The following is a 23,544-nucleotide window of genomic DNA, read 5'->3' as shown; positions in this document are numbered from 1 at the left end:
AGTCTATAGTCTAGTCTATAGTCTAGTCTATAGTCTAGTCTATAGTCTAGTCTATAGTCTAGTCTATAGTCTAGTCTATAGTCTAGTCTATAGTCTAGTCTATAGTCTAGTCTATAGTCTAGTCTATAGTCTAGTCTAGTCTATAGTCTAGTCTAAGTCTAGTCTAAGTCTAGTCTAGTCTAGTCTAGTCTAGTCTAGTCTAGTCTAGTCTAGTCTAGTCTAGTCTAGTCTAGTCTAGTCTAGTCTAGTCTAGTCTAGTCTAGTCTAGTCTAGTCTAGTCTAGTCTAATCTAGTCTAGTCTAGTCTAGTCTAGTCTAGTCTAGTCTAGTCTAGTCTAGTCTAGTCTAGTCTAGTCTAGTCTAGTCTAGTCTAGTCTATAGTCCAGTCTACTTATATATTTACTTGAGGACTTCATGACATAACACTGAATGGTCAAATATATAAAGACCACTAAGAAAAGGCTTTTTAAAAATTTCACTACCTTTAAAAACCTGTTCCCGCATAATTTATCAATATTTATCTATCATCCTGAAAAGTAACATTTTTCCATTTATGAAAATCATTTTTTTATAAAATGTCATTTATTTGCAAAACATTAAGAAACTTCCGTTGGTGCTACGAAATCATCAACGAAATGGTTTTACAATAAAATCAAAAGATTAATGATTTTAACCGCCTTACAAAAACGAAAAGCTCAAACGAAAAACTAAAAAAGTTTTCCAACATTAAATCAAAACGAAACCAGTTAAATAATTACGTTTGAAAATTTTGCAATCAAACATGATCATCTCCATTTAAAGATACAAATAAAAACATTGACTGTGTACATACATATGCATTTGTTGTTTAAAGCAAAGTCAAGGTGATTTGATGTCAGACACACGTATAGAAAACAAAAAGAAGAAGACAATCAGATTTATTTTTACAAATATTAAAGAAAAATCAAGATAAAAAGATGTTCAGGCGATTAGAAGATGAGAAAGAAAATTTGTCTCACTACTTAACGAACAAAAGACATTTTCATGTCGGAGTTTTTTTTTAACGAAAAATTTATTTAATGTGAGATGTTGTTGCAAGATCATGTAATGTGTATGTGTGGCAATTTTGTTGCTGCAGTTTCGCACAATTGCGCAACTTTTTCTTTTTTTTTTTTTGTTGCTTCTGACTGCCTTTATTTTTCAATAACCAGTTTCCATTGAAAGCGAGAAAAGAAATCACTGTTGTTTAAAATAAATCGTACCAGAAATGACAAACGGAAGCAGCGCCATTGCAATGATCATTCAGAAAAACACACACAGAAAAAAATCAACAAAATACAGTTTAAGGCGAAAAACAAGTATTTGTTTTGGCGCGCAAAATTTTGTGGCAAATGGAAAACTTTTTGCACTTAAAACACTGCAACAATAAATTAATGACTTCAATGGCAAAGTGTAACAAGTCTTTAATAATGAAATTTATAAATTTTTATTGCAAAACATAAATATTTGTTTAAATGTGAAGTTGCAATGACAAGCTTTTAATCTTTTGTTAAAATCACACAAAAATAGTTGCAACTACCATATAGTGAGATCATATTTTTTAGAATGTTTCGACAAGTTCATTTGAAAACCAGTAGAATAATAAAATGCCTACATTAAATTGCTTTTTGCTCATACAAAATGTTGTTTAACTATTTATGAGATACAAATAAAAAATAAATAAAAAACTCATATTTATACGAGCAACAAACAATTGAGGACTCACGTACTGTACAATAGGATTTGAAATTGTTTTATTAAATTTAATAGAAAAAAACATAACAACAAAAACATTTTTATAATTCCAAACAGTTCGTTAAGGCAAGAAAATATGCAAAATTCTAATAAAAATAGATCTTGTTTGCCGATAATCTCTAACATTAATTAAATATTTTGTAATTCTTCTTCCATGTCATGAGAACCATTTTCCTGCTTCTTATCACTGTCATCTTTGCCATAATTGCCAAATGTTAGATTGACATCAAAGGCAGAACGTTCAAATATGTCCAATGGTGTGTAGTTGTTTTGTATGGGCCAAAAGAGTGCCTCTTCATCTTGATGTGTCGGTATAATTCTGTAGGTTAGAGCAAAATCTTTAACCGTATGATAGAATTTATTGGCGTCCAACACTAAATCTATACGTTGTATTTCAGGCAATAGTTTGTTGAAGGGATCAGGGGGTAACATAAATAAATCAACTGGAGTTTCTTTAGGGGTTTCTATTGCATCTGGGGCTATTTATTGCAAATTAAATGATTAATATTTATTTTTAAAAAATTCAACGGAAATGTTGGACTTACCAGTTTTTCTCAATTGTTTGGACAAAGTTTCAACTATTGCTATAACTTTTTCTTTTATTTTCAAATGCTGCACCGCCATTAGATTATACTCTCTGGGAGTTGAAGGTGGAAATTTTTCATTAATATTAATGGCCGGGGAACGACGGCTGTAGAAGCAATTAAAATAGGTCTGCAAATTTAGAAATATTACATATTGTGTAAAAAATCTCTTTCTTTACGCCACCTTAAGCAATTAACCAATCTTCCCTTTCAAACCCTTTAAAAAAAACTGCCCTCCTTAAAACTCACCTCACCAATTTTGTCCTCTACCAAAAATACTCGCGAACTTGCCCATATACGATCATGAAACGCCGCCAATTCTTCGAAAAATATTGCTATCATTTCCTCAGCACCCTCAATCATTAAATACGTATGACTAGAGCCCATGACAATACTTAGACCTGACAAATGATCCGTAGCACTTCTTTTCCTTTCGCAAGTTGTAAATATTTCATCCAAATAATGTTGAAAATATTCCCGAAAATCTGGTTGCTGTATATTGGCAACAGAAAAATTCGCATTTCGACAAAACACCTCGAGTTTTTTCTCATCGATATTCCTTGCCAATACGAAGACTCTTTGAAAATAAGTCTTACGACCCAATTCTTCCAACTCCTCACGCATATAAACATTAAGAGCTTTACGTATTTGAAAGGTATCCACTTCGGTTTTGGGTAGAAATCGGGAGGGTTTTGCAAGGCGTCCATAACGTGAGGCTCGTATTTTCGAAACATTTTCTGGATCGTTTTCTGTTTGTTGTTCCGATTTTTTGTTGTGCTGTAGTAAATGGCGATTTTTAGGCATATTTGTTGAACGATGTAATCAATGTGTTAAAGGAAATTGTGTAAATTTAGTATTTTAAATAATGTTGTTATTTATATTTTTATGTTGCTATGTATTGTTTTGGTAACCGGGTAACATAGTCATTGATTTATTTTTCTTGTTTCTCTTTTATTTTTAGTTGGTGTGTCTGGAAATTTCAAGTGTTTTAGCCAGCGATCAATATCACATACAAACAGATGAGGGACCCGAACGATATTTTCGTTTTCAAACAAACAATGGTCAATTTCGGAAAGAAAAACGTTTACAGGATGGCACAGTCATTGGTAAGTTGTGAAAAATAATATCTATTTAAAATATTTACAATTTATGCGGCAAGATACAAGAACTAGAACTGAACTAGAACTGAACTAGAACTGAACTAGAACTGAACTAGAACTGAACTAGAACTGAACTAGAAAAAGAACTGAACTAGAAAAAGAACTGAACTAGAACTGAACTAGAACTGAACTGAACTGAACTAGAACTAGAACTGAACTAGAACTAAACTGGAACTGAACTAGAACTAAATTATGTAGAACTAAACTGAAGAGAACTCGAATTGGTTTGATGGGATCTATCTTGTATTTTTTTCTTTTAGGTACCGAAGCCTGGATAGATGCTGCAGGTTATTTAAGACTTAAGGATTATATAGCCGATAAGCAGGGTTATCGAATTTTAAAATCAAAAGTAGTTTTTGTAGGTCAAGGCACAGAAATTGAGGTAAGTTAAACCGAAAGCAAAAAGGAATCGTTTTAAATAAATAACAACATCATGTCAGATACTTTAGGGATGCTATAAAACTTTGTCAAATTCTTTTCCATTTTCAGGATGCCATTAAATCAACCAAAGCAGTTCCTGCTCAATCAGGTGTTTTAGTTGATGGTAAACATGGTTTACAAAACAGACCAAATAGTATCGCAAGTCATAGTTCGAGTATTTATGCACAAGTTACGAGTACTTTAGCACCTCCCACTGCCCCACCCGTTACCACCACCACAGAACGTCCCATTTTGGGTTACTTATCTCCGGCCGAAGCGGCAAAACTGGAGCCTACGTCCTATTTAGGTTTCGATCATTATCCAAATGAATTGCCAGAGGCACCCAAACACCGTCGACCTGTAGTTTATGTACGTCCTCCTAAACAGCAGTACAATTATCAATATACGACGACAACAGAAAGAACTGAAATACCACTGCCCTCCATAGATATGGAACCTCCTAGAGAAAGTACACGTCGTAGAATAAGACCCATAGTTGTGGCACCTTTAAAGCCGCAACCTATTGCAGCAGATGAACTAAAACAGGGTGTTTATGGCTATTCAACACCTAAACCATTTGAAGCTGTTATAAGAACTACAGCAACTCCTAATGCTGGTTACAATTATGGACCCAGTGCATATGGTCAATCTTCACAAAACCTGCCACTAGATGTCAACGCTTTGGAAGGTGGTCTATTACCCCCCTTGCCCCCTCTCTACCAAAGGCGTAGAGTGCCGGCACAAGCCAATAATGATTACACTGCCCCAGATTACAATGATGTTACTGTTACGCGCAATGGCTTCCGCTACATTTTACCCCATCAATATCACGAAGAAGAACAAATAACTGACACTAAAAAGGCTGGTAGTTTCGGTTATGTGGATCCCTTCGGTATAAGACGTGTTGTTTATTACAATGCTTCACCCGAAAAAGGTTTCATACACAGAAATCGCAATCGTTATGTGGGTCTGGGAGCACAACCTTATGATGAACCTCAACCTACGAATGTGTAGAAAAGGCTTAAGACACTAACATCTCATGTTAATTAAGGTTCATTAGCGTGCTTAAACTTCATCTGATACTTTGGAAATCCTGGTAAGGCTGATTGTGCTATGTGTTTGTGATTTATAGAACACTTGGCTTTCCGGGATTTTTTATTTAATTTAGTTTATTCTAATAACTCTACTCTCATACTAATCTCAGCTAACAATTAAACATTAACCACAAATACTAGCCAAAGATGAAGTCAATTGAAGCAGTGTCCTTTACTATTCCAACATTATTTAAAAGTCTTTGAGCCAACAACAACTACAAAAACAAACCAGCCAACCTCAACGAAATGCTTTAAATATTTTATTTTTTTTTTTATTTTTTTTTATTATTTTTCTAACCGAATTTTCTGTGTTAATTAATTATGTTTCCCCTAATTATATTGTGTATTATTTAAAAAAAAATATTATTATAATTTTAATTTGTAGGAAATAAGTACGATACAATTCGAAACAAACCAAACAAAATCCGTCCAGTCAGTCAGTCCGTCAGTCTTCATTCATTTAGTCATTCGTTCAAATTCATTTCACTTATTTAAAGTTTGTATATGTCTGATTTGGATGGATGGTTTAGATAAAGACGAAATACAAAAGCACTTCCATAATTCATATTATTTTTTTAATTTTCCAAATAGTTTTATTTACACCACTCCTCCACTTTAATCCATTCCACTATTCACTTTGCAAAGGCACAAACGTCTAGTTTAAAACTTCCTCTATTCAATTGCTTAGTTAATTTATTTTTTGTTTTTTAATTTTTATTTGTTGCTTTATTAATAACCTACTAAAATATTTAGAAGTAATTTAAATAACTAAACAATTTGTGCAATTTACAAAACATGATAACACACATACGTACATATGTATGTAGTGTGTTTTTAGGTATAAACACAATTGTAGCGACTAAGCGATAGTTCTTAAATGTTTAAATTTATTTAAAACAAGTTCAAAGCTTTTTGCAGATCGTCATTTAAAATATTAATAATAGACTAGACTATATACCAGACTATAGATTAGACTATGGACTAGACTATAGACTAGACTATAGACTAGACTATAGACTAGACTATAGACTAGACTATAGACTAGACTATAGACTAGACTATAGACTAGACTATAGACTAGACTATAGACTAGACTAGACTAGACTAGACTATAGACTAGACTATAGACTAGACTATAGACTAGACTATAGACTAGACTATAGACTAGACTATAGACTAGACTATAGACTAGACTATAGACTAGACTATAGACTAGACTATAGACTAGACTATAGACTAGACTATAGACTAGACTATAGACTAGACTATAGACTAGACTATAGACTAGACTATAGACTAGACTATAGACTAGACTATAGACTAGACTATAGACTAGACTATAGACTAGACTATAGACTAGACTATAGACTAGACTATAGACTAGACTATAGACTAGACTATAGACTAGACTATAGACTAGACTATAGACTAGACTATAGACTAGACTATAGACTAGACTATAGACTAGACTATAGACTAGACTATAGACTAGACTATAGACTAGACTATAGACTAGACTATAGACTAGACTATAGACTAGACTATAGACTAGACTATAGACTAGACTATAGACTAGACTATACTATAGACTAGACTATAGACTAGACTATAGACTAGACTATAGACTAGACTATAGACTAGACTATAGACTAGACTATAGACTTGACTATAGACTAGACTAGACTATAGACTTGACTATAGACTAGACTATAGACTTGACTATAGACTAGACTATAGACTAGACTATAGACTAGAGTCTAGTCTATAGTCTAGTCTATAGTCTAGTCTATAGTCTAGTCTATAGTCTAGTCTATAGTCTAGTCTATAGTCTAGTCTATAGTCTAATCTATAGTCTAGTCTATAGTCTAGTCTATAGTCTAGTCTATAGTCTAGTCTATAGTCTAGTCTATAGTCTGGTCTATAGTCTAGTCTATAGTCTAGTCTATAGTCTAGTCTAAAGTCTAGTCTATAGTCTAGTCTATAGTCTGGTCTATAGTCTATAGACTAGACTATAGACCAGACTATAGACTAAACTATAAGTAAACTAGACTTTAGACTAAAATTTATCAAAATTAAATTACTATAACATTGCTGTTTGGAGTCAAACTTTCGTCCAATTTGTATGGCGATTCTGAAATACTTCCATGGCAGATTTCTCGCCCATCGCTTAGTCTTTCTAATTGTGTTTTCATTCATCTCAATAATAAATTAAAACATTCATGTATTTAATCTTCAATTAAAGCAAATAATCGTATTTAAAATGGAAAAATAATAATGAATGCTTTTGAATACGTTTAGATAATTGTATAATTCATGTATTAATCTTGCCATATTAACATTATTTTAAATCACAAAAACTTAAATCATTTTTTTATAATCTTAGTTAATTTATAAACATAATGATATAAATTTATTAAAGTAATCAATAATATTTACAATTAAGTTGTCATTTTCATTAGTTTTTAAATACATAACAAAAAAAAAAAAAAAAAACAATTCAATCAAAAGAGTGCGTAATTCTTTACAAGTATTTATGTATTTATCTATGTAATATATTTAAATTTTAAACAAAAATATTTAATAATTTTATTGTACCATATTTAAGTGAAAAAAAAACTTCTCCACCAATTAACTAAAAAAGAAGTACGCCCTGAATTAGTTGCTTGGTTGCATGCTACCAAATTTGGCAATAGATTTTTGCTTTAATTTTTTTACTTTTAAAAGTGATTTGTTGAAACTAATACTAATAATGTAAATGATTTCCAAATATTGAAAAAAATAAGTTGAAATATTGCAAAATTTAGTAATGAAAATAAATTGCCTTTAAAAAGCATTTGTTAGTGACCACATTTGGTTCGGTTTTTCGCTTACTTCTTATTAGTTGTTGGTTTATAATAAAATTTATTTTAAAATCAATAATTGTAAACTATTTAATTTAAAGAATTTTGAAGAAAAAAATTACAAAAAAATGAGCAATAAAGAATAAACAAATAACGTTTAAATAATTGAAAGTCGTTTTTTATTTGATTGACATTTATGAGATTTTTGCAAGATGCGGTAAGTGGTTCGCATAAAAGGTGCTGGTAATAAATACATATATTGATTACACAGTGCAACAATATTGGATTTTGATTTGAGTAGTAGATACAAATGAGAACGTCTTAAGCTACCATATAGTACTACAACCAGTGTTGCCAGTTTGACGTTTTCCCCTCAAATCTGACGTTTGATAGTCTAGCCTATAGCCTAGCCAATAGTCTAGTCTATAGTCTAGTCTAGTCTATAGTCTATAGTCTAGTCTATAGTCTAGTCTGTAGTCTAGTCTATAGTCTAGTCTATAGTCTAGTCTATAGTCTAGTCTATAGTCTAGTCTATAGTCTAGTCTATAGTCTAGTCTATAGTCTAGTCTATAGTCTAATCTATAGTTTAATCTATAGTCTAGTCTATAGTCTAGTCTATAGTCTAGTCTATAGTCTAGTCTATAGTCTAGTCTATAGTCTAGTCTATAGACTAGTCTATAGTCTAGTCTATAGTCTAGTCTATAGTCTAGTATATAGTCTAGTCTAGTCTAGTCTATAGTCTAGTCTAGTCTATAGTCTAGTCTATAGTCTAGTCTATAGTCTAGTCTATAGTCTAGTCTATAGTCTAGTCTATAGTCTAGTCTATAGTCTAGTCTATAGTCTAGTCTATAGTCTAGTCTATAGTCTAGTCTATAGTCTAGTCTATAGTCTAGTCTATAGTCTAGTCTATAGTCTAGTCTATAGTCTAGTCTATAGTCTAGTCTATAGTCTAGTCTATAGTCTAGTCTATAGTCTAGTCTATAGTCTAGTCTATAGTCTAGTCTATAGTCTAGTCTATAGTCTAGTCTATAGTCTAGTCTATAGTCTAGTCTATAGTCTAGTCTATAGTCTAGTCTATAGTCTAGTCTATAGTCTAGTCTATAGTCTAGTCTATAGTCTAGTCTATAGTCTAGTCTATAGTCTAGTCTATAGTCTAGTCTATAGTCTAGTCTATAGTCTAGTCTATAGTCTAGTCTATAGTCTAGTCTATAGTCTAGTCTATAGTCTAGTCTATAGTCTAGTCTATAGTCTAGTCTATAGTCTAGTCTATAGTCTAGTCTATAGTCTAGTCTATAGTCTAGTCTATAGTCTAGTCTATAGTCTAGTCTATAGTCTAGTCTATAGTCTAGTCTATAGTCTAGTCTATAGTCTAGTCTATAGTCTAGTCTATAGTTTAGTCTAAAGTCTAATCTATAGTTTAGTCTATAGTATAGTCCATTGCTAATCAATTCAACACTTCCAATGTCGATAAGATATAGATTCCAACAAACTTAATCCAGACTCGTTTGAAACTTTTTTTTTTAATTTTAATGTGATTGAGTCATACTCTGCCGAAGTAGTTCAATTTATCAATAGTTATAGCAACATATATCAAACCATCCTTTATAAATAGTACTATAACTAACCCTAAAGAACCACTTATGTAACTAGTTCAGTCTTGGTTAATTTTTTTCTTTTAGTATAAATTTATTTAAAATTTTTCCTTAAAAAAGTTTAACAAATTAATAGTTTTTTAACAAATTTACTGCCATATTTATAATAACTTCGATGTCTAGGCTTTATGTTTTTTCACTTTCTTTTCCTTTTTCATCCTATTAACTTGTTTCTCCTTCTTTTCCTCCCTTTTTCTCTTAGTTTTGGATATTTGCTTAAAATTTTCTATAGTTTGTTTACAAACCAAAATCATATTAATAATACAAATTAAAATTATGATTTCGAATAGAAAAACAATATCAAAAGAATTTCTAGCAAAAAATCCCACTTCATTCTTATTTGTAGAGATCAGATAGTCATTGGCTTGAGGATATTGCAATAAATGTTCCACCCACCAAACAGCGGTATCTAGAGGAGGATTTTGAGGGTTTCTTAAAGTCACTTGTAATTGCTGAGCCTTTTTTAGGAAATTTTTGTTAGTTAAGATCTCTTCAAAACTCCCAGCTAGATTTACTAAATTACTTAATTCTAAATTAAGACCAAAACCCTGTTCTTCTATTCTTTTGGCCAGCTGTAAGAAATTTTAGATTAATTAAAATAAAGCCGGATTTATTAACAACAATACTTACATATCTTTGTTCGGGACTTAAAGCGACCGTGATCATTGGTATGCCCTGATATAAACACTCTTGAATTCGTAATATTTCTGGAACTGTTAAAACAATCTTAATTTCAGAATTAGCTTTAACTAGTTCCATTACTTCCAGATTGTTTAGGTTATTTGCAATAAATACATTATTTGGTTTATTTTTTAACAACTTTTTACTTTCTCCAGTATTCCAAATAAAATTATATTTTGGAAATTTACGAATCACCTTTATTATGGCCAAAACATTACTTTCTCCCAATTGATTTAAATCCAAATCGATTAAAATTAAGTCGGTTAATGAAATTTCTATAAACTCTAAAAGATCGGGAGAAGGTTTGATGGATTTTTTATTTTGTATATGAAGGCCGGGTACAGCAATGATATTTCCCGCTAGTGCTGTTAAAGTGTGTAGAGCAGGATGATGATTGGCTAAGATAACTTTAAATCGAGGCATTAATTCGTCTAAAGATTTTGGAACATTATTATTTTTAACATTATTAGACCAAAGACCTTCAATAACAGGTCTTACCACCCATTGGCGGTAACTGAAATTAAATTGGGGTTTAGTTTTAAGTTACTTAATTGTGCCAAAATTCACTTACGCATAGTCAAAACCAAATAGAGCCGTATTATACAAACGTTTCCAGTAATTCATGTTTTTACCAAAATCACTTAACACATAAGGATCTAATGCAGCATTTAAACCTGAATGCTGATTGATATTTAAAATATCAGCTGTTAAGGTGGAACTTGTTATGCCAACAATTGGTGTAGCACCAAAGAGATAAGCTATATGCAACAAACAATTGGGACCATAAGTGACATCATAAATTAACAAATCAAAAACGCGTTTCCTTTGCAAGGCCAACTTTAAAACTTCTGACAAACCGCTAGATTCCAAGTTTCCACGACATCTAGCCATGTGTTGATCATACCAATTCACTATGAATTTCCAATTACTTTGATCCAAAGCATTATGACTATTATTATTATTTTCATAACGTTGTCTAAGAAATTGTTGTGTATTTTCTAAATAAATGAAATCAATATTTGTTTCCGATTCCAAGTCCCATATTGAAGGTGTAACAACAGTTAAATCATGACCTTTAGCCGCCAATTCATTTATTAACACTTCGTTCCTTAAAATGTATAAAATTAATAAATATTTTATGTTTAAATTTCTATATTAAACTTACCATTTTAAAGCAGTTTCTGTACCAACACCCAATAAACACAATATTTTTTTGGACTCAGTTTGAGTTATTAAACTTATTAGCAGTAATATTACTAAACACGTACTTCTGATCACTTTCAATTCCATTTTGATTGTGACTAAGCGTCCAATAGGTGTTCAGTTTAATTTTTTACTTTAGGACAAAATTATAACAATTCTCTTTGATAAGATAAGTTATCGAAACACAAAGATATGAATTTCGTTTTACCGGCATAAATAATGAAAGTGCATTCATTGTTTAAATTGATAAGAATATGTACAGTGGTTTGCACAAACAAATATTTTCTTAACACTAATGAAGAATCTGTGGTTACTAGATCGATATTCGTGAAAACTTGCGTTCACACAAATTTTTCACATAAAATCGATATAATGAAAATCTTTAATAACTTAAATTAAAATTTTCTAAAATCGCCAGTAGATCCCAAAATAGTGAAAATCTGATATCACTTTAATATTCCATAATTAGGTTACGTCTACATTACGTATTTATGCAGAATATCATCGTGATATTAGTGTTTATAAGTGAATTTTGACCCATCAAGTCATTTTCTGAAGGGGACTTTATATGGGGGATTGGGTCAAATTAGGCCCGATGATTAAGACCTATATAAAACTAAGTTTTGTCGATTTTTGAAGTGATACAAGAACATTTAACACATTTATGAAATCAAAAGCCCTATTCGGGTGGTACGGTTATATGGGAACGAAATAATGGACCGATTTTAACAATTTTCAATAGTCTTTGTCTTTGGTATACTTTAAGGTGGGTGTAGGAACAATATTTTTGGATGTTACAAACATCAGCACAAACGCATAATACCTTCCCCATTATAGTGGTGTAGGATATAAAAATATAGGTAAATAACGCTCCAATTCTAAAATCAGATGTAGATCCTTAAATAACGCCCCTATTGTGATCACTCAAGAAAATTAATTTTTAGATCCTTATAATTTAAGGAGCACTTACCTATTTTTAAACCTTTTACGGTATGTTTTATGCAAATTCTCTGAGGAATTTCACGTACATTCATATGTTTTCGTTATATTTATGAAAATTGAGCCTTTTTTAATATTTACACATATTTACACATTACATTAAATCGTAATTTCTTTTCTATTTATTATTATTATTTCTATTTATTAAAAACAAAACTTTATTAAAAACATGATTTGAATAATTGGACCTTTCTTTATATAAATTAAAAATTTTCATTTTTACACTTTCTTGCCCACCTTTTGTTATTTTTATTTACACTAACACATTACATTTCTGTAAACAAACAACAAGTATCTGCAATATGAAATATAACTTGACATTACTTTTTTAACTATTTACATAACACATTCACAAATATTTCAATGGACAAATATTAAGAAACAATTTGTTTATAATTTTATGCAAACATATTTTAATTATCTTTGTTATTTTAAGGAAAAAATACAAAGTAACTAGAACAATTACTACTGAACTTCCGAACCGTGTGAAAAATGCGCGTAAACTGAAAGAAGGTGAAAAAGAAAAATGACAACTGTTTGACATGTGAGAAAAGGATGCTTAACAACCAAACTCAAATGACAGTATATGTTCTGTATTTTCCGTTATATTTTTAAGAAAATTTATTATTTAAATTTTTTTTTTTAATTTTTGTTATTGTTTTTTACCATTGTTGCCATGCTGAAGGCCGTTGTTATCTCAAAAAGCATTATAAAAGATTTTATTGAAAACGCTAATTTGGCAATAGGAAAATATTTGTTACCAATAGCATACTTTCAGGATGGAAATTTTAAAAACTATCTTGTAAAATAACGAAATTTGTGGTGAAATATAATTTATTCACCAATATTTTTAAAATTAAACATCGAATACCAATCATCCAATGTTGTCTATTTAGAGCTTTTCACATACTTTATTTTTTAGAACAATACATAAATATTTATAGTATTTCTTACATTGCTTAAAGTTTATATTTTCTTAATTATAACCTTTACGGTATTTATGAAAAGAAACATTTTCAATTTGAAACCTATACAGCATACTTTTAGCACATTTTATGAATAACTCAACAAAATAACTATTTTTTGAAATTCACCTTCGTTTTTTTATATCTCTTGTCTGTTATTTAGTTAAAATGTTGCCAATTTGTAGTTAGAAGAAAAACATATTTTTTTTAATACTTTCTTATTAGAAAATCGCTACATTTAACAGAGAATCGTGTTTGGTTGATAAAATCGCAGAGATGGCAACTCGTTTGAAATGTAAATAGAGAAAAAAATGTTCGTTAGTGGCGCAAAAAATTTTTAATTAATTAAATAAATAAAAGTTTTTTTGTATAGTTTTAATTAAGAAATGTTTATTTATAGAGTTGTTTGTGATACAAATTTTTGAAACAGTAAAATAATTGTGAAAATTTGTAAAAGAAAGCTGAAAATTGCAGTCGAGCCCTCAGAATGTTTCTTATTGGTGTGTGGTTGGAGGCTATTAACAAGTGGATATTATTTTGTCGGTAAGTCGTTCAATTATTATAATAATTTTATACTTAAAGTTTAACTTAGGAACTCTACCACTTTTCCTTATGGGAATTAAACATTAAAAAGTTATTAAGTAGTTTGTCACTATGAATAACATTCCAATTATTTCCATTAAATTTTGTGTGGGCACCAACTCCATTGAAAAGATCGGAGTTATTTCTTTCGGTAATAACAATGAATTTTCTAATGTAACATTGCATTACTATCAAATGTTTACAGAAAATACAGGCTACAGGAACCTTTTGAAAACTATCCCAACATTTCATGGGGGCTGTCTCCTTTACATGTAACAAGCTATTTTAACACTTCTTTTCCAAGGAAGAAGTTAATCACCACTCCATAGATTTCAAAGAGATAGTCAGAAGGCTAAATGATGACGATCTCCACTTTCTCTTACAAAAGGGACACTAAAGTGACGAATGTCTTCACTTTCGTTGAAAAAGAGTACATTCGAGATCAATGACGGATTAGAGTCAAACAGGTAGTTGGACGTTAGTGAAAATTATTGTAACTTTCGAATGCATTGACTCGAACTGTTGGAGTGTTACAAATGTTTAGCTATACTAACCAAGCAGTACGAAAAAGACTTCCCACGACAATTAAATTTTCGCTCCGGTAAGACCTGAACCATACTATCTTTAGATTATTAAACCAGCGACAACTGTATGCACCGAATGTTATTTTCTCACGAAAAAACTATTGGCCATATTCGAACTGCCGCCCAAAATATTCTAGAGAGAATACATTAAAAAACATAAGCGAAAAGGTTTAACGTCATATATTGACCCTTTTGTACTAGATTTCTGTCTGTCTCTTTGTAATCTATTCAGTGAGGATTGACTTACTCCTACCCCATGTTAAAATAGCTAGTCACCTGGGCAGTGGGATACTAGGGGTACTATAAGTAGTAGTTTATATAGGACAGACTCAACTTCTGGAAATAAACAAACAAATAAATAAAGTAAAAATGAAGGAATTTTAAATTGGTTCAATTTCAAATTAAATGCGATAGAACTTAAACGAGTTGGTAATGTCATCCCTTACGGCTAATGAAATTCTTACCTGTCCAATACACATAATATGCTTAACTATAAATGAATTGAATCAGAATGTATAAAAATATGTGTCTAATTTTTGCACAATGCTTGAACTGATATTTTTTCTTAAGAGAAAATATAATATTGTTAGAACCATTATGTACTTAATGATGGATTTATATAATATCGTATATCTGTAAGTAAAACACTTTTACTTTATATTAACTTAAAGTGAGGACTTAAGGTCGGGGAATTATTCAATTTTATTGAACTGTACTTTTAACATTGATTGATCCTTGAAATACACGAATGGATTCTAACAAATTAATACAAAGTATTATCAATGTAAATACATATTTAAATAGGGCGTGTTAAGCAACAAATTTGCAGCGTACATATAATTACAGGTAGTTTATTTTAAGGTGTTCATATTTAGAATGTAAGAAAAAATATTTTGAAAGAATATTAGTTTCCTAGTAGACAAGGAAGAGTAGACATCTTTTTCAATTTATAACGCATTATTTTGGTTTTAAATATCATCAGAAACTTTTTTAAAAAGCTCTTTTAAGTGAAAAATTTAAGAATCACTGTTTGTTTATATGATCACTTTTAAACTCAAACTTTAAAAGCTTTTTTTCATATTTGTTTTGATTATAAACAAGTACAATAAAAAAATATTTCTCTACCTCTGCACTGTTATTGTTTTTGTTATTTTTACTGTGTGTATGCCAATCACGACTTTTAGTCTTTGTAAAACTACCTTTGAAAACGATACAAACAAATTTGATTCAACAGCTTGAAAAAAAACAACAACAGAACACTCACTCACCACACAAATTCCCTAGGAAAATGAGATATTTACGAAAATTTCCCAATTTGTCCAAGACAAGAACGTATAGTACAAAACCACATTTTGCCAAACCATATCAAGATATACCAGGACCAAGAGGTCCTTTAGGCTTAGGTAATATCTTTAAATATCTACCATTGGTGGGTCAGTATTCATGGCAAGCATTACATAAAGCCGGTGCTGATAAATATGAAAAATATGGTCCAATTGTTAAAGAGACCATGGTGCCGGGTGAGGATATAGTGTGGTTATATGATCCCAAGGATGTGGCCACATTGTTAAATGAAAAAGATTGTCCTCTAAGGAGAAGTCATTTGGCTTTGGAAAAATATCGTAAAGATCGGCCACATGTGTATAGAACAGCGGGCTTATTGCCAACGTAAGTGTTTACATTGTATCTTTGGTGAATAGTGCTTGAAACTGAAAATGTGTTATTTTAGCAATGGTAGCGAATGGTGGCGTTTACGCTCGGAATTACAAAAAGAAATCAGTGCTCCAAAAAGTGTGCGTAGTTTTCTACTAGAAGTAGATGAAGTGACCAAAGAATTTATAGACTATGTAACAAAAAATGATGATATAGATATTTTACCTAAATTGACTAGGTTAAATCTGGAATGTAAGTATAGTACAAAGGAAATAAATATGAAACGAATTAATTTTCTAATAAAATATAGTAACCTGCTTAATAACCTTTGGCGAGAGATTAAATTCTTTCACGGAAACGGAACAGCTGAGTAATTCACGTTCTAGCAAACTAATGCTGGCGGCAGAAACTACCAATAGCAATATTTTACCCACCGATCAGGGTTTACGTTTATGGCGTTACTTTGAAACGGCAGCCTATAAAAAATTACGTAAATCTCAAGAGTTTATGGAAAGTGTGGCTGTAGATTTGGTGTCCCAAAAGTTAGCCTACTTTAAAGATACTTCCATAGATGCTACCGAAAGTCCCACCTCCTTAAGTAGAACCTGTTTGATTGAAGAATATTTAAAAAATCCGAATTTAGATTTATGTGATGTAGTGGGTACAGCAGCAGATTTGCTGTTAGCTGGTATTGATACCACTTCCTATAGCACAGCCTTTGCTTTGTACCACATCTCGCGTCATCCTATGGTACAACAAAGAATTTATGAAGAGTCCCTTAAGGTAATGAAAGAGCCAGATGCTCCTATATTGGCGGATAGTCTTAATACGGGTATACCCTATACTAGGGCTGTATTAAAAGAAGTATTTCGTTTGAATCCCATATCGGTGGGAGTGGGTCGTATTTTAAATAGAGACTTAATATTGGGAGGTTATCATGTACCCAAAGGGGTAAGTTGTACTAATAAACTACAATTTTTTATTATAAATTTGCTTACTTTAGACAGTAGTGGTTACCCAAAATATGGTGGCTTGCCGTTTGGAAAAGAATTTTAAGAATGCTTTAGCTTTTCAACCAGAGCGTTGGCTTAAAAATGCGCGCAGCTCTATTAATCCTTATTTGGTTTTACCTTTTGGACATGGCATGCGTGCCTGCATAGCAAGACGTTTGGCAGAACAAAATATTTTAGTTTTATTGTTAAGGGTAAGTTATCTTTTATCAATTCCTAGTTGAAACCAGTTTATTCCGTTTGCTTTTCAGTTTATACGCAATTATGACATATCCTGGCAAGGCAATGATGAAGAATTAGATGTTGTTACTTTATTGATTAACAAACCTAGTGAACCCGTTGCCATAAAATTAAAACAACGGATGTAGCATTTGCTTATATGTTATTCAAATTAACCACTAACTACTGACAACTCCTGCTGAATCTTATGAATTATATTAACATTTTTTAAAGTAAAAGATTTTTTTGTATTCTTTTTTGTTTAAATGTTTTTTTATTTCTCTTTATATGAAGTTGTTGGTTGTTATTTTTTTTATTATTGGTTTACTAAATGTTACGGAATCTTAAATAAGTTTTTGTAAACTAATTTTATTCTTTTGTTAAATTTAAAATAAGCTTTAAAAATTATAGAAAACTATTGTATAAATTAATTTTTAATTTTTTTTAGAAAGAAAGGCTTTTCCGAGTATATTATTTAACTGTTTTACTTTTTATTTTAATAAATAATTGATTAATTGTATTTACATGTACGTACAAAATATTTAAAGTAAATGTTTTAATTGAAATGTTGTTTGTTTTTTAATATATTTTTATTTGTTTTACAAAAAAATTTTCTAGAAGGCCTTTTTTGTGGTGAAAATTCTATACTGAGTCCATACAAACATTTATTCATTTATGTATACATTTATGATTTGTTATACTAAGGTTCTTTTATTCCATAAATTTACTTTTCATGTGTCTTTGTTATAAGTTTGTTTTATGTTTTTTATGCATAAATTATTATAATTATAGTTTCATATTTCTGTGTTATTTAGTTGCGAATTGTGTGAACATTTTTATTAAATGAATTTAGTTTTTTTCAGAATGAATTCTTGTTAAAAGCACTTTTTGATTTGTCTAAAGTCTTTTTTAATAGAAATATGAAACATTTAAATCTAAATTTATATATGGATGCTTTTATTTGTTTTAAATAAATTCTAATGAAGACATTTCTCAACACTTAGTTTTAACATGAAATAGTTAAGTTTAGCAATTTGTCAAAAACATATCAATTGATCAAGTCATTAAGATTAATAACTTAAACTAAGAAATGCCAACATTTTGAAATAAATCTCTTAACAAATCTCAAAACAATTGCAGCTAAAATACATATGTATATTGAAAACTTAAGATATGTGTGTGTGAGTGTGAGAATAAGAAACTAAATATATAATTGAAAATGCTTTCTAAACAGACTTCTTTCTAATGACTTGATCTCTGTTCCCGCTGTTGGCTCACTCTGTGAAATAAAGTATAACTTTTTTTTTGTCTAATATAATGATTATGTTTACTAAGCTAATTATGACTTTACTACAAAAATACATTAATTAATTACATACATATAAACATTTAACACTTTTTTTTAATTCATTATTCTCTTTTTGTTTTTGCTATAAAAAATATATAAAAAAAAAGAAAACTGAAATAAAGAAACTGACAAAAGTTTTTAGTTCTTATATAAAATAGATTAAATTAAAATTAATCTCGCTATAATTATAAGAAACTTTAACTTTGGTCGTTTGGTTTTGCTTTGTATTTCTATATGTTATTTAAATTTTTATAGAACTTTATCTATAAAAGATCTAAGAATACGTATGTATATGTGTGTGTATGTGAATTTTGTCCTGTAATATTTATAATTATACAATAAATATGTAAATATGTTTAGAAAATGATGAGTATGATTATGATTTCTAATTGATTGAGTATCAAAAGTTCTGCTCCTATAATTCCAAGAGCAGAACCTCTTCATGCTAGAGTGCATTTAAGAGAGACGAGTCCATCATGCGATCATCGTAAAGACTTAAAGTTTTTGAAGCTCTTATTTTACGTACCGAAGGTGGTACATCTCCTGGCGTCTTGACACGTTGACTGGGATCACGTAGTCTTTCATTGCTGCCACGTGCATTAAATACCTCACGAAATACCTCTAGACTACGTTGTCTTCTAAATTGTGGCTCTGAATTGGAGTGATTTCTCATCATGACTGCATTATTTATGGCTGAAATATTTTTAAGTTCCGCTTCGCTTAAATGGCCATTTGTCGTGTCTATAGACAGATTAGTTGATCTAGATCGTGTTACTATATGTGAGGGTGTAGACTTTCGTTTGTCTAGACTTTTCAATCTATATTCCACTATACCATCCACTTCATCTACATCATCATTGGTATCCTCCTCTTCAAATGCATCAACTCCATTATGCAACTCTTCTTCTTCAATGGTGGTTATGGGATTTGATTGCAAACTATTGGGTGGCGTTATTTTAAAGCCATTTGTCTGTGCCAGCGGACTTAGATCCAAATTATTGGGCCTTTTATTTTGTACATAACCATTATTGGTATGATCCCCTACCAGGTTAGTCGTCGTAGCACTGGGTTTATCACAATTGGTTTTCTCTTTGTCTATAAAACTGATAACCACCGGTTTGTTGCTTAGATTTTTCTCCACCAGATTTGATTTTTCATCTCCCCCATTTAAATGCCGAAAGATGTCAAAATTCTCCATGCCATCATTTTTGCGAAACAGCCGTTTTTGTATTAAAGCTCTAACACCATGCCAACCTTTCAGTTTACGATCAGTATTTTGTTGTTTAGGAAAACCTTGGCCCATATGAGTGGATTCCTCTTGTTCCAGCGAGGGAAACTTCTTAGAGCTGCCGCCAGAGATCAATTCTTCCACAGAAACATCATCGTCTAAACAGGAAAAACCATTATCCTCACCAGAATGTGGTTGGAAACTGTGTTTCTTGCTACTTTGTATAAGTTTTTGTGGATATTGGGCCACTTTAGGTGCTAGATTTCTTTCCTGACAGGGATTTCTACCCTGATAGGGTTGCAATTGCTGTTGCGGTTGTATTAAAAGATTCTTTTCGGTTGTTGATGATGTAGATGCATGCTCATTGTTATCCTTTAAGTAAGGAAACAATTTCATATTTGGTGGTGGATTAAATACGGTATTAGTGTCGTTTGTTATGGTTTCTATATTATTGGGAGAACGAGGTTTATGCTCATAAATTGTTTCGTGTTCTGAATGAATAGTACCCAGATTATTGGTATTCAATAAAGGAGTTGTAGCTGTTAAATGGGCATTTAAACGAGCTCCTATGGTAGCAGCTTCATGCATTCTCTCCTCGGCACATAGGGAAGTTAAACGTGCCTCGGCATCATGATCCCAACAATCTTCACAAGTATCTTTTATTAGCTTTGCGGCAGGACCACCTCCCCAGCCAGTGGGGAAAAGAGGACGTGCCTTACGTCTTACTACCAATGATTGCATTTGATCGAAAGAGGGATGAGAACCCACTTCCAATTCATAAGGAGCTTTATAGGGTGGTGAGACTTGTCCTTGTGGATAAAAATCTGAACAACGTGTGGCCACTTCCCATAACACCAAACCCAAAGAGTAAACATCCATTTGTTTTAGGGAAGTCTCACAATCCCTTAAGTTTACGGCTCCTTCCAGTAGTTCTGGAGCCATATAACGCAAAGTACCCACTTCATTTATGGACTTAGTTTCAGCTTCTGCCACCTCTCCTTTGTATTCGTAACGAGGACCAAATACCTTTAAAGCAAAACCAAAATCGGCTATACAACAGGTACGATCCGCTTTTACTAAAATATTACGCGTATTCAGGTCCCTGTGTGCTATGCAGGGCTTATGTTCTTCACCTCTTTTTAATTCGGTATGTAAATGAGAAAGACCTCTAGTTATGGTTTTCACCATGCCACAGAATATTTCAAAATTCACTGTGTTAGCTATTAACCAGTCTTGTAAGCATCCCAAAGGAGCCAAAGACAAAACCAAATGATATTCCAATTTACCCTCCATAGTATGGCGTTCGTCATAGCCTAGAAAGGTTAACATTAATTTAAAATAATATATTTTATAAGTTGCCATATCTTACCGAAATAGGTCAACAAGGCGGGACAATCCATCAAAGGCAGAGAGTAAATATTCCGTTCGTTAATAAAATACTGCTGATGGGCCTCGGGAAATATTTTAACTGCCACCTCTTGGTCATGCAACAAACCCTTCATTACGGTACCATATTTGCCACTGTCCAGCATGCAAATCAAATTTAAGTTATCAACATTACGTAAATTAGAACTATAACCAGGACCCGAGGGAGCTAAAGGTGCCTCCTCTGGCTCTGGTTTTTCCCTTATGCTGCGAAAATATATAAAAGTTGACATAAGCGTTATAAAGAGGCAAACGATTAAAACAGCAAACCACAGGTTGGTGGTCGACCACTTTAGTTTATCATTAGGTTTTAATAAATTTGAAGCTTCAGCAAAATTTGTTTTCGATAACTGGAAAGAAATCGCCGTCAATTAAAATATATATTTATAAATAAAATATTACAAAAGTAAATTACCTCTAGAAATGAGGGTTCTACTACCGATACATTATTATTACAAGAATTACCCGAACAACAGCAATAATACATGGAACTATTACGCGAGGTTGATGTTGGTGAAGAACTGACACATTCCGAGTGATTACAGGTGGCATTACCTTCTGTGCTTTCTTTCCAACAACCTGCAAATTAAAGAAAATACGTAATTAATAAAAATATTGATAAAAAAATAAAAAAAAAAATTGTTCGCCCGAGCAGGGACTTGAACCCTGGACCCTTGGATTAAAAGTCCAATGCTCTACCGACTGAGCTACCCGGGCAGTTGTGTTTAGCAAGACGTTTAACTGTTTTGTCACCATAGTGAGCGTTATGATAACAAAAAAGAGAAAGAATAACTAAGAGATCGTGTTCTTATAAACAGAGTTGCCATTACACAATTTTTTGTATGTATATTAGCGGGATGTTTTTCAGTTTAGCTTGAATAGAACTTTGACAAAATAAAACTCTTTCCTTCCTTCGCCAATATTTCCTTTCTTACCTTGTTTTACAATTTGAGTTCCATTCGGCGTATTGCTCCAAAGAGAAAAACAAAATGTATAATCAGCTGGACACACCCGAAAAGTGGGTGTAGTTGTTTCCACAACTTCCAATTTGGTATTAACGGTATTCTGTAATTCTTTGGCTGTCAGACCAGATGAATCAAATTGTGGTGGATCATACTCATCGGTGTCATCATCTTCATCTAAGAGTATGCGATCATCTTCTTTAAAGCTCATGCAACCAAAAGGTGTTGGAGCTGCAACAATATTAAAAAATTAAATAAAACATACATATCTTGATAGTGATGAAATTCTAAAACTTACCAGTTTTTACTAGAGTTAATAAAACCAACAGGTATAGAAAAATATTTAGAATTTGCTTTGTCATTGTTTACAATTGTTTCACGTTCTTCTCTCCTCTTGGTGTAGTAAATTTTCAAACACTTTCGTTTTCAATTTTTTTAATGATATGTTTTGTGTTAGTTTCCAAATATTTCTATATTAAATGCCATTTTTAGGGACTTACAGGCTTGCATATCTGTAAATAATTAGAGTATCATTCTTATTACTAAATATTTATTTTAAAATTTATTTATTTTGTGTAAAAGATGGGTGCAACCAGTTAAAAATGATTTTTTAAAGCTTTTACCCTTTTACTTGTGTTAGTTAGTCTGTCTGGTTTGTTATTAAATGTTTTTTGTATTTATTGTATATTTATTTGTTTTTTACGCTTTTTCCAGTTTTGCCTTAGACATTCTATTAGTAATTGTGTCTTACAGATAAGGCATGTCTTGCTTTCAATCGTGATAAGCATTCTTATTAATATGTTTTTATTTTCCATACTTTTTTCCAATAGTTTTCATTTGTATTTATTTACGTTTATTGTTTAAATAAATTGCAAACATTAACGATCGTTTTGATGTGTGTATTGATGCGATCGATGATTGAAATGACACAATATAGTTCTCATTTAAATAGTTTCTCTGTTGTTTGAAGAGCAAGGGATTGTTAATGAGCACACACGCTCTTAATTTTAGTATTAGTGTAGTGTTGTCAAAACTTTGTGTTTAAAAAGCGTTCATTTTTGTTGAATTAAAATAAAACTAAATAGGTTGACTGGGTCTAATCTTCGATTCATATTTTGATACTTAATGAGAATGTGACAGCATTGTGATGTTCTATGAGACAT

General features: G+C 31.3%; 5 protein-coding genes and 1 non-coding gene across 6 annotated transcripts in view; 2 read left to right on the top strand and 4 right to left on the bottom strand.

Annotated features, from left to right (window-relative positions):
• LOC119600741 overlaps positions 1 to 6,009 on the top strand; it is a 36,517-nt gene extending 30,508 nt beyond the window's left edge. Inside the window, exons 2-4 of the mRNA XM_037951222.1 lie at positions 3,318 to 3,462; positions 3,777 to 3,898; positions 4,006 to 6,009. Coding sequence (XP_037807150.1) covers positions 3,318 to 3,462; positions 3,777 to 3,898; positions 4,006 to 4,950 — 1,212 coding nt within the window. The 3' untranslated portion in view covers positions 4,951 to 6,009. The remainder of the gene's footprint in view (positions 1 to 3,317; positions 3,463 to 3,776; positions 3,899 to 4,005) is intronic.
• On the bottom strand, positions 1,748 to 3,197 carry LOC119600742. The gene is made up of 3 exons (XM_037951224.1): positions 2,606 to 3,197; positions 2,318 to 2,486; positions 1,748 to 2,251 (listed from the first exon to the last, which is right to left on the bottom strand). Exons 1-3 carry the CDS (start codon positions 3,158 to 3,160, stop codon positions 1,902 to 1,904), a joined length of 1,074 nt encoding a protein of 357 aa, XP_037807152.1. The 5' UTR covers positions 3,161 to 3,197; the 3' UTR covers positions 1,748 to 1,901.
• A 3,519-nt stretch (positions 6,010 to 9,528) lies between the features above and the next one.
• Positions 9,529 to 11,493, bottom strand: LOC119600778 (UDP-glycosyltransferase UGT4). Its single transcript, XM_037951288.1, has 4 exons — positions 11,369 to 11,493; positions 10,775 to 11,311; positions 10,153 to 10,717; positions 9,529 to 10,094 (listed from the first exon to the last, which is right to left on the bottom strand). Exons 1-4 carry the CDS (start codon positions 11,491 to 11,493, stop codon positions 9,642 to 9,644), a joined length of 1,680 nt encoding a protein of 559 aa, XP_037807216.1. The 3' UTR covers positions 9,529 to 9,641.
• A 4,221-nt stretch (positions 11,494 to 15,714) lies between these two features.
• Positions 15,715 to 17,979, top strand: LOC119600747 (cytochrome P450 302a1, mitochondrial). Its single transcript, XM_037951228.1, has 5 exons — positions 15,715 to 16,204; positions 16,266 to 16,441; positions 16,500 to 17,140; positions 17,193 to 17,393; positions 17,451 to 17,979. Exons 1-5 carry the CDS (start codon positions 15,825 to 15,827, stop codon positions 17,565 to 17,567), a joined length of 1,515 nt encoding a protein of 504 aa, XP_037807156.1. The 5' UTR covers positions 15,715 to 15,824; the 3' UTR covers positions 17,568 to 17,979.
• LOC119600746 lies at positions 17,905 to 23,146 on the bottom strand. Its single transcript, XM_037951227.1, has 6 exons — positions 23,005 to 23,146; positions 22,680 to 22,893; positions 22,355 to 22,612; positions 21,835 to 21,998; positions 21,364 to 21,769; positions 17,905 to 21,307 (listed from the first exon to the last, which is right to left on the bottom strand). The coding sequence occupies exons 2-6, from the start codon at positions 22,741 to 22,743 to the stop codon at positions 19,212 to 19,214; spliced, it is 2,988 nt and encodes a 995-aa protein (XP_037807155.1). The 5' UTR covers positions 22,744 to 22,893; positions 23,005 to 23,146; the 3' UTR covers positions 17,905 to 19,211.
• On the bottom strand, positions 22,064 to 22,136 carry Trnak-uuu. Its single transcript has one exon. It is a non-coding gene; the product is annotated as a tRNA-Lys (tRNA).
• Positions 23,147 to 23,544: the final 398 nt, after the last annotated feature.

The sequence above is a fragment of the Lucilia sericata genome, unplaced genomic scaffold, assembly GCF_015586225.1.
Source record: "Lucilia sericata isolate MDLA Ls3-8-SP2 unplaced genomic scaffold, ASM1558622v1 Contig000120F_arrow, whole genome shotgun sequence".
In the NCBI taxonomy this organism is placed as follows: domain Eukaryota; kingdom Metazoa; phylum Arthropoda; class Insecta; order Diptera; family Calliphoridae; genus Lucilia; species Lucilia sericata.
Note: the sequence above shows the minus strand (reverse complement) of the source record. Positions and strands in the feature narration are given on the sequence as shown.

What these genes read in the sequence shown, in the direction of transcription:
- LOC119600742 (XM_037951224.1), bottom strand. Translation starts at nt 3,160, where the DNA reads ATGCCTAAAAATCGCCATTTACTACAGCACAACAAAAAATCGGAACAA. An exon ending in TAGAGGACAAAATTGGTGAG is followed by an intron (nt 2,487 to 2,605) that starts GTGAGTTTTAAG and finishes CTAAATTTGCAG; the next exon opens with ACCTATTTTAATTGCTTCTA. An exon ending in CAAACAATTGAGAAAAACTG is followed by an intron (nt 2,252 to 2,317) that starts GTAAGTCCAACA and finishes TGCAATAAATAG; the next exon opens with CCCCAGATGCAATAGAAACC.
- LOC119600778 (XM_037951288.1), bottom strand. Translation starts at nt 11,493, where the DNA reads ATGGAATTGAAAGTGATCAGAAGTACGTGTTTAGTAATATTACTGCTA. An exon ending in ACAGAAACTGCTTTAAAATG is followed by an intron (nt 11,312 to 11,368) that starts GTAAGTTTAATA and finishes ATACATTTTAAG; the next exon opens with GAACGAAGTGTTAATAAATG. An exon ending in TAAGTCCCGAACAAAGATAT is followed by an intron (nt 10,095 to 10,152) that starts GTAAGTATTGTT and finishes AATTTCTTACAG; the next exon opens with CTGGCCAAAAGAATAGAAGA.
- LOC119600747 (XM_037951228.1), top strand. Translation starts at nt 15,825, where the DNA reads ATGAGATATTTACGAAAATTTCCCAATTTGTCCAAGACAAGAACGTAT. An exon ending in ACAGCGGGCTTATTGCCAAC is followed by an intron (nt 16,205 to 16,265) that starts GTAAGTGTTTAC and finishes GTGTTATTTTAG; the next exon opens with CAATGGTAGCGAATGGTGGC. An exon ending in GACTAGGTTAAATCTGGAAT is followed by an intron (nt 16,442 to 16,499) that starts GTAAGTATAGTA and finishes AATAAAATATAG; the next exon opens with TAACCTGCTTAATAACCTTT.
- LOC119600746 (XM_037951227.1), bottom strand. Translation starts at nt 22,743, where the DNA reads ATGACAAAGCAAATTCTAAATATTTTTCTATACCTGTTGGTTTTATTA. An exon ending in AACTCAAATTGTAAAACAAG is followed by an intron (nt 21,999 to 22,354) that starts GTAAGAAAGGAA and finishes TTTAATTTGCAG; the next exon opens with GTTGTTGGAAAGAAAGCACA. An exon ending in CGCCTTGTTGACCTATTTCG is followed by an intron (nt 21,308 to 21,363) that starts GTAAGATATGGC and finishes TAACCTTTCTAG; the next exon opens with GCTATGACGAACGCCATACT.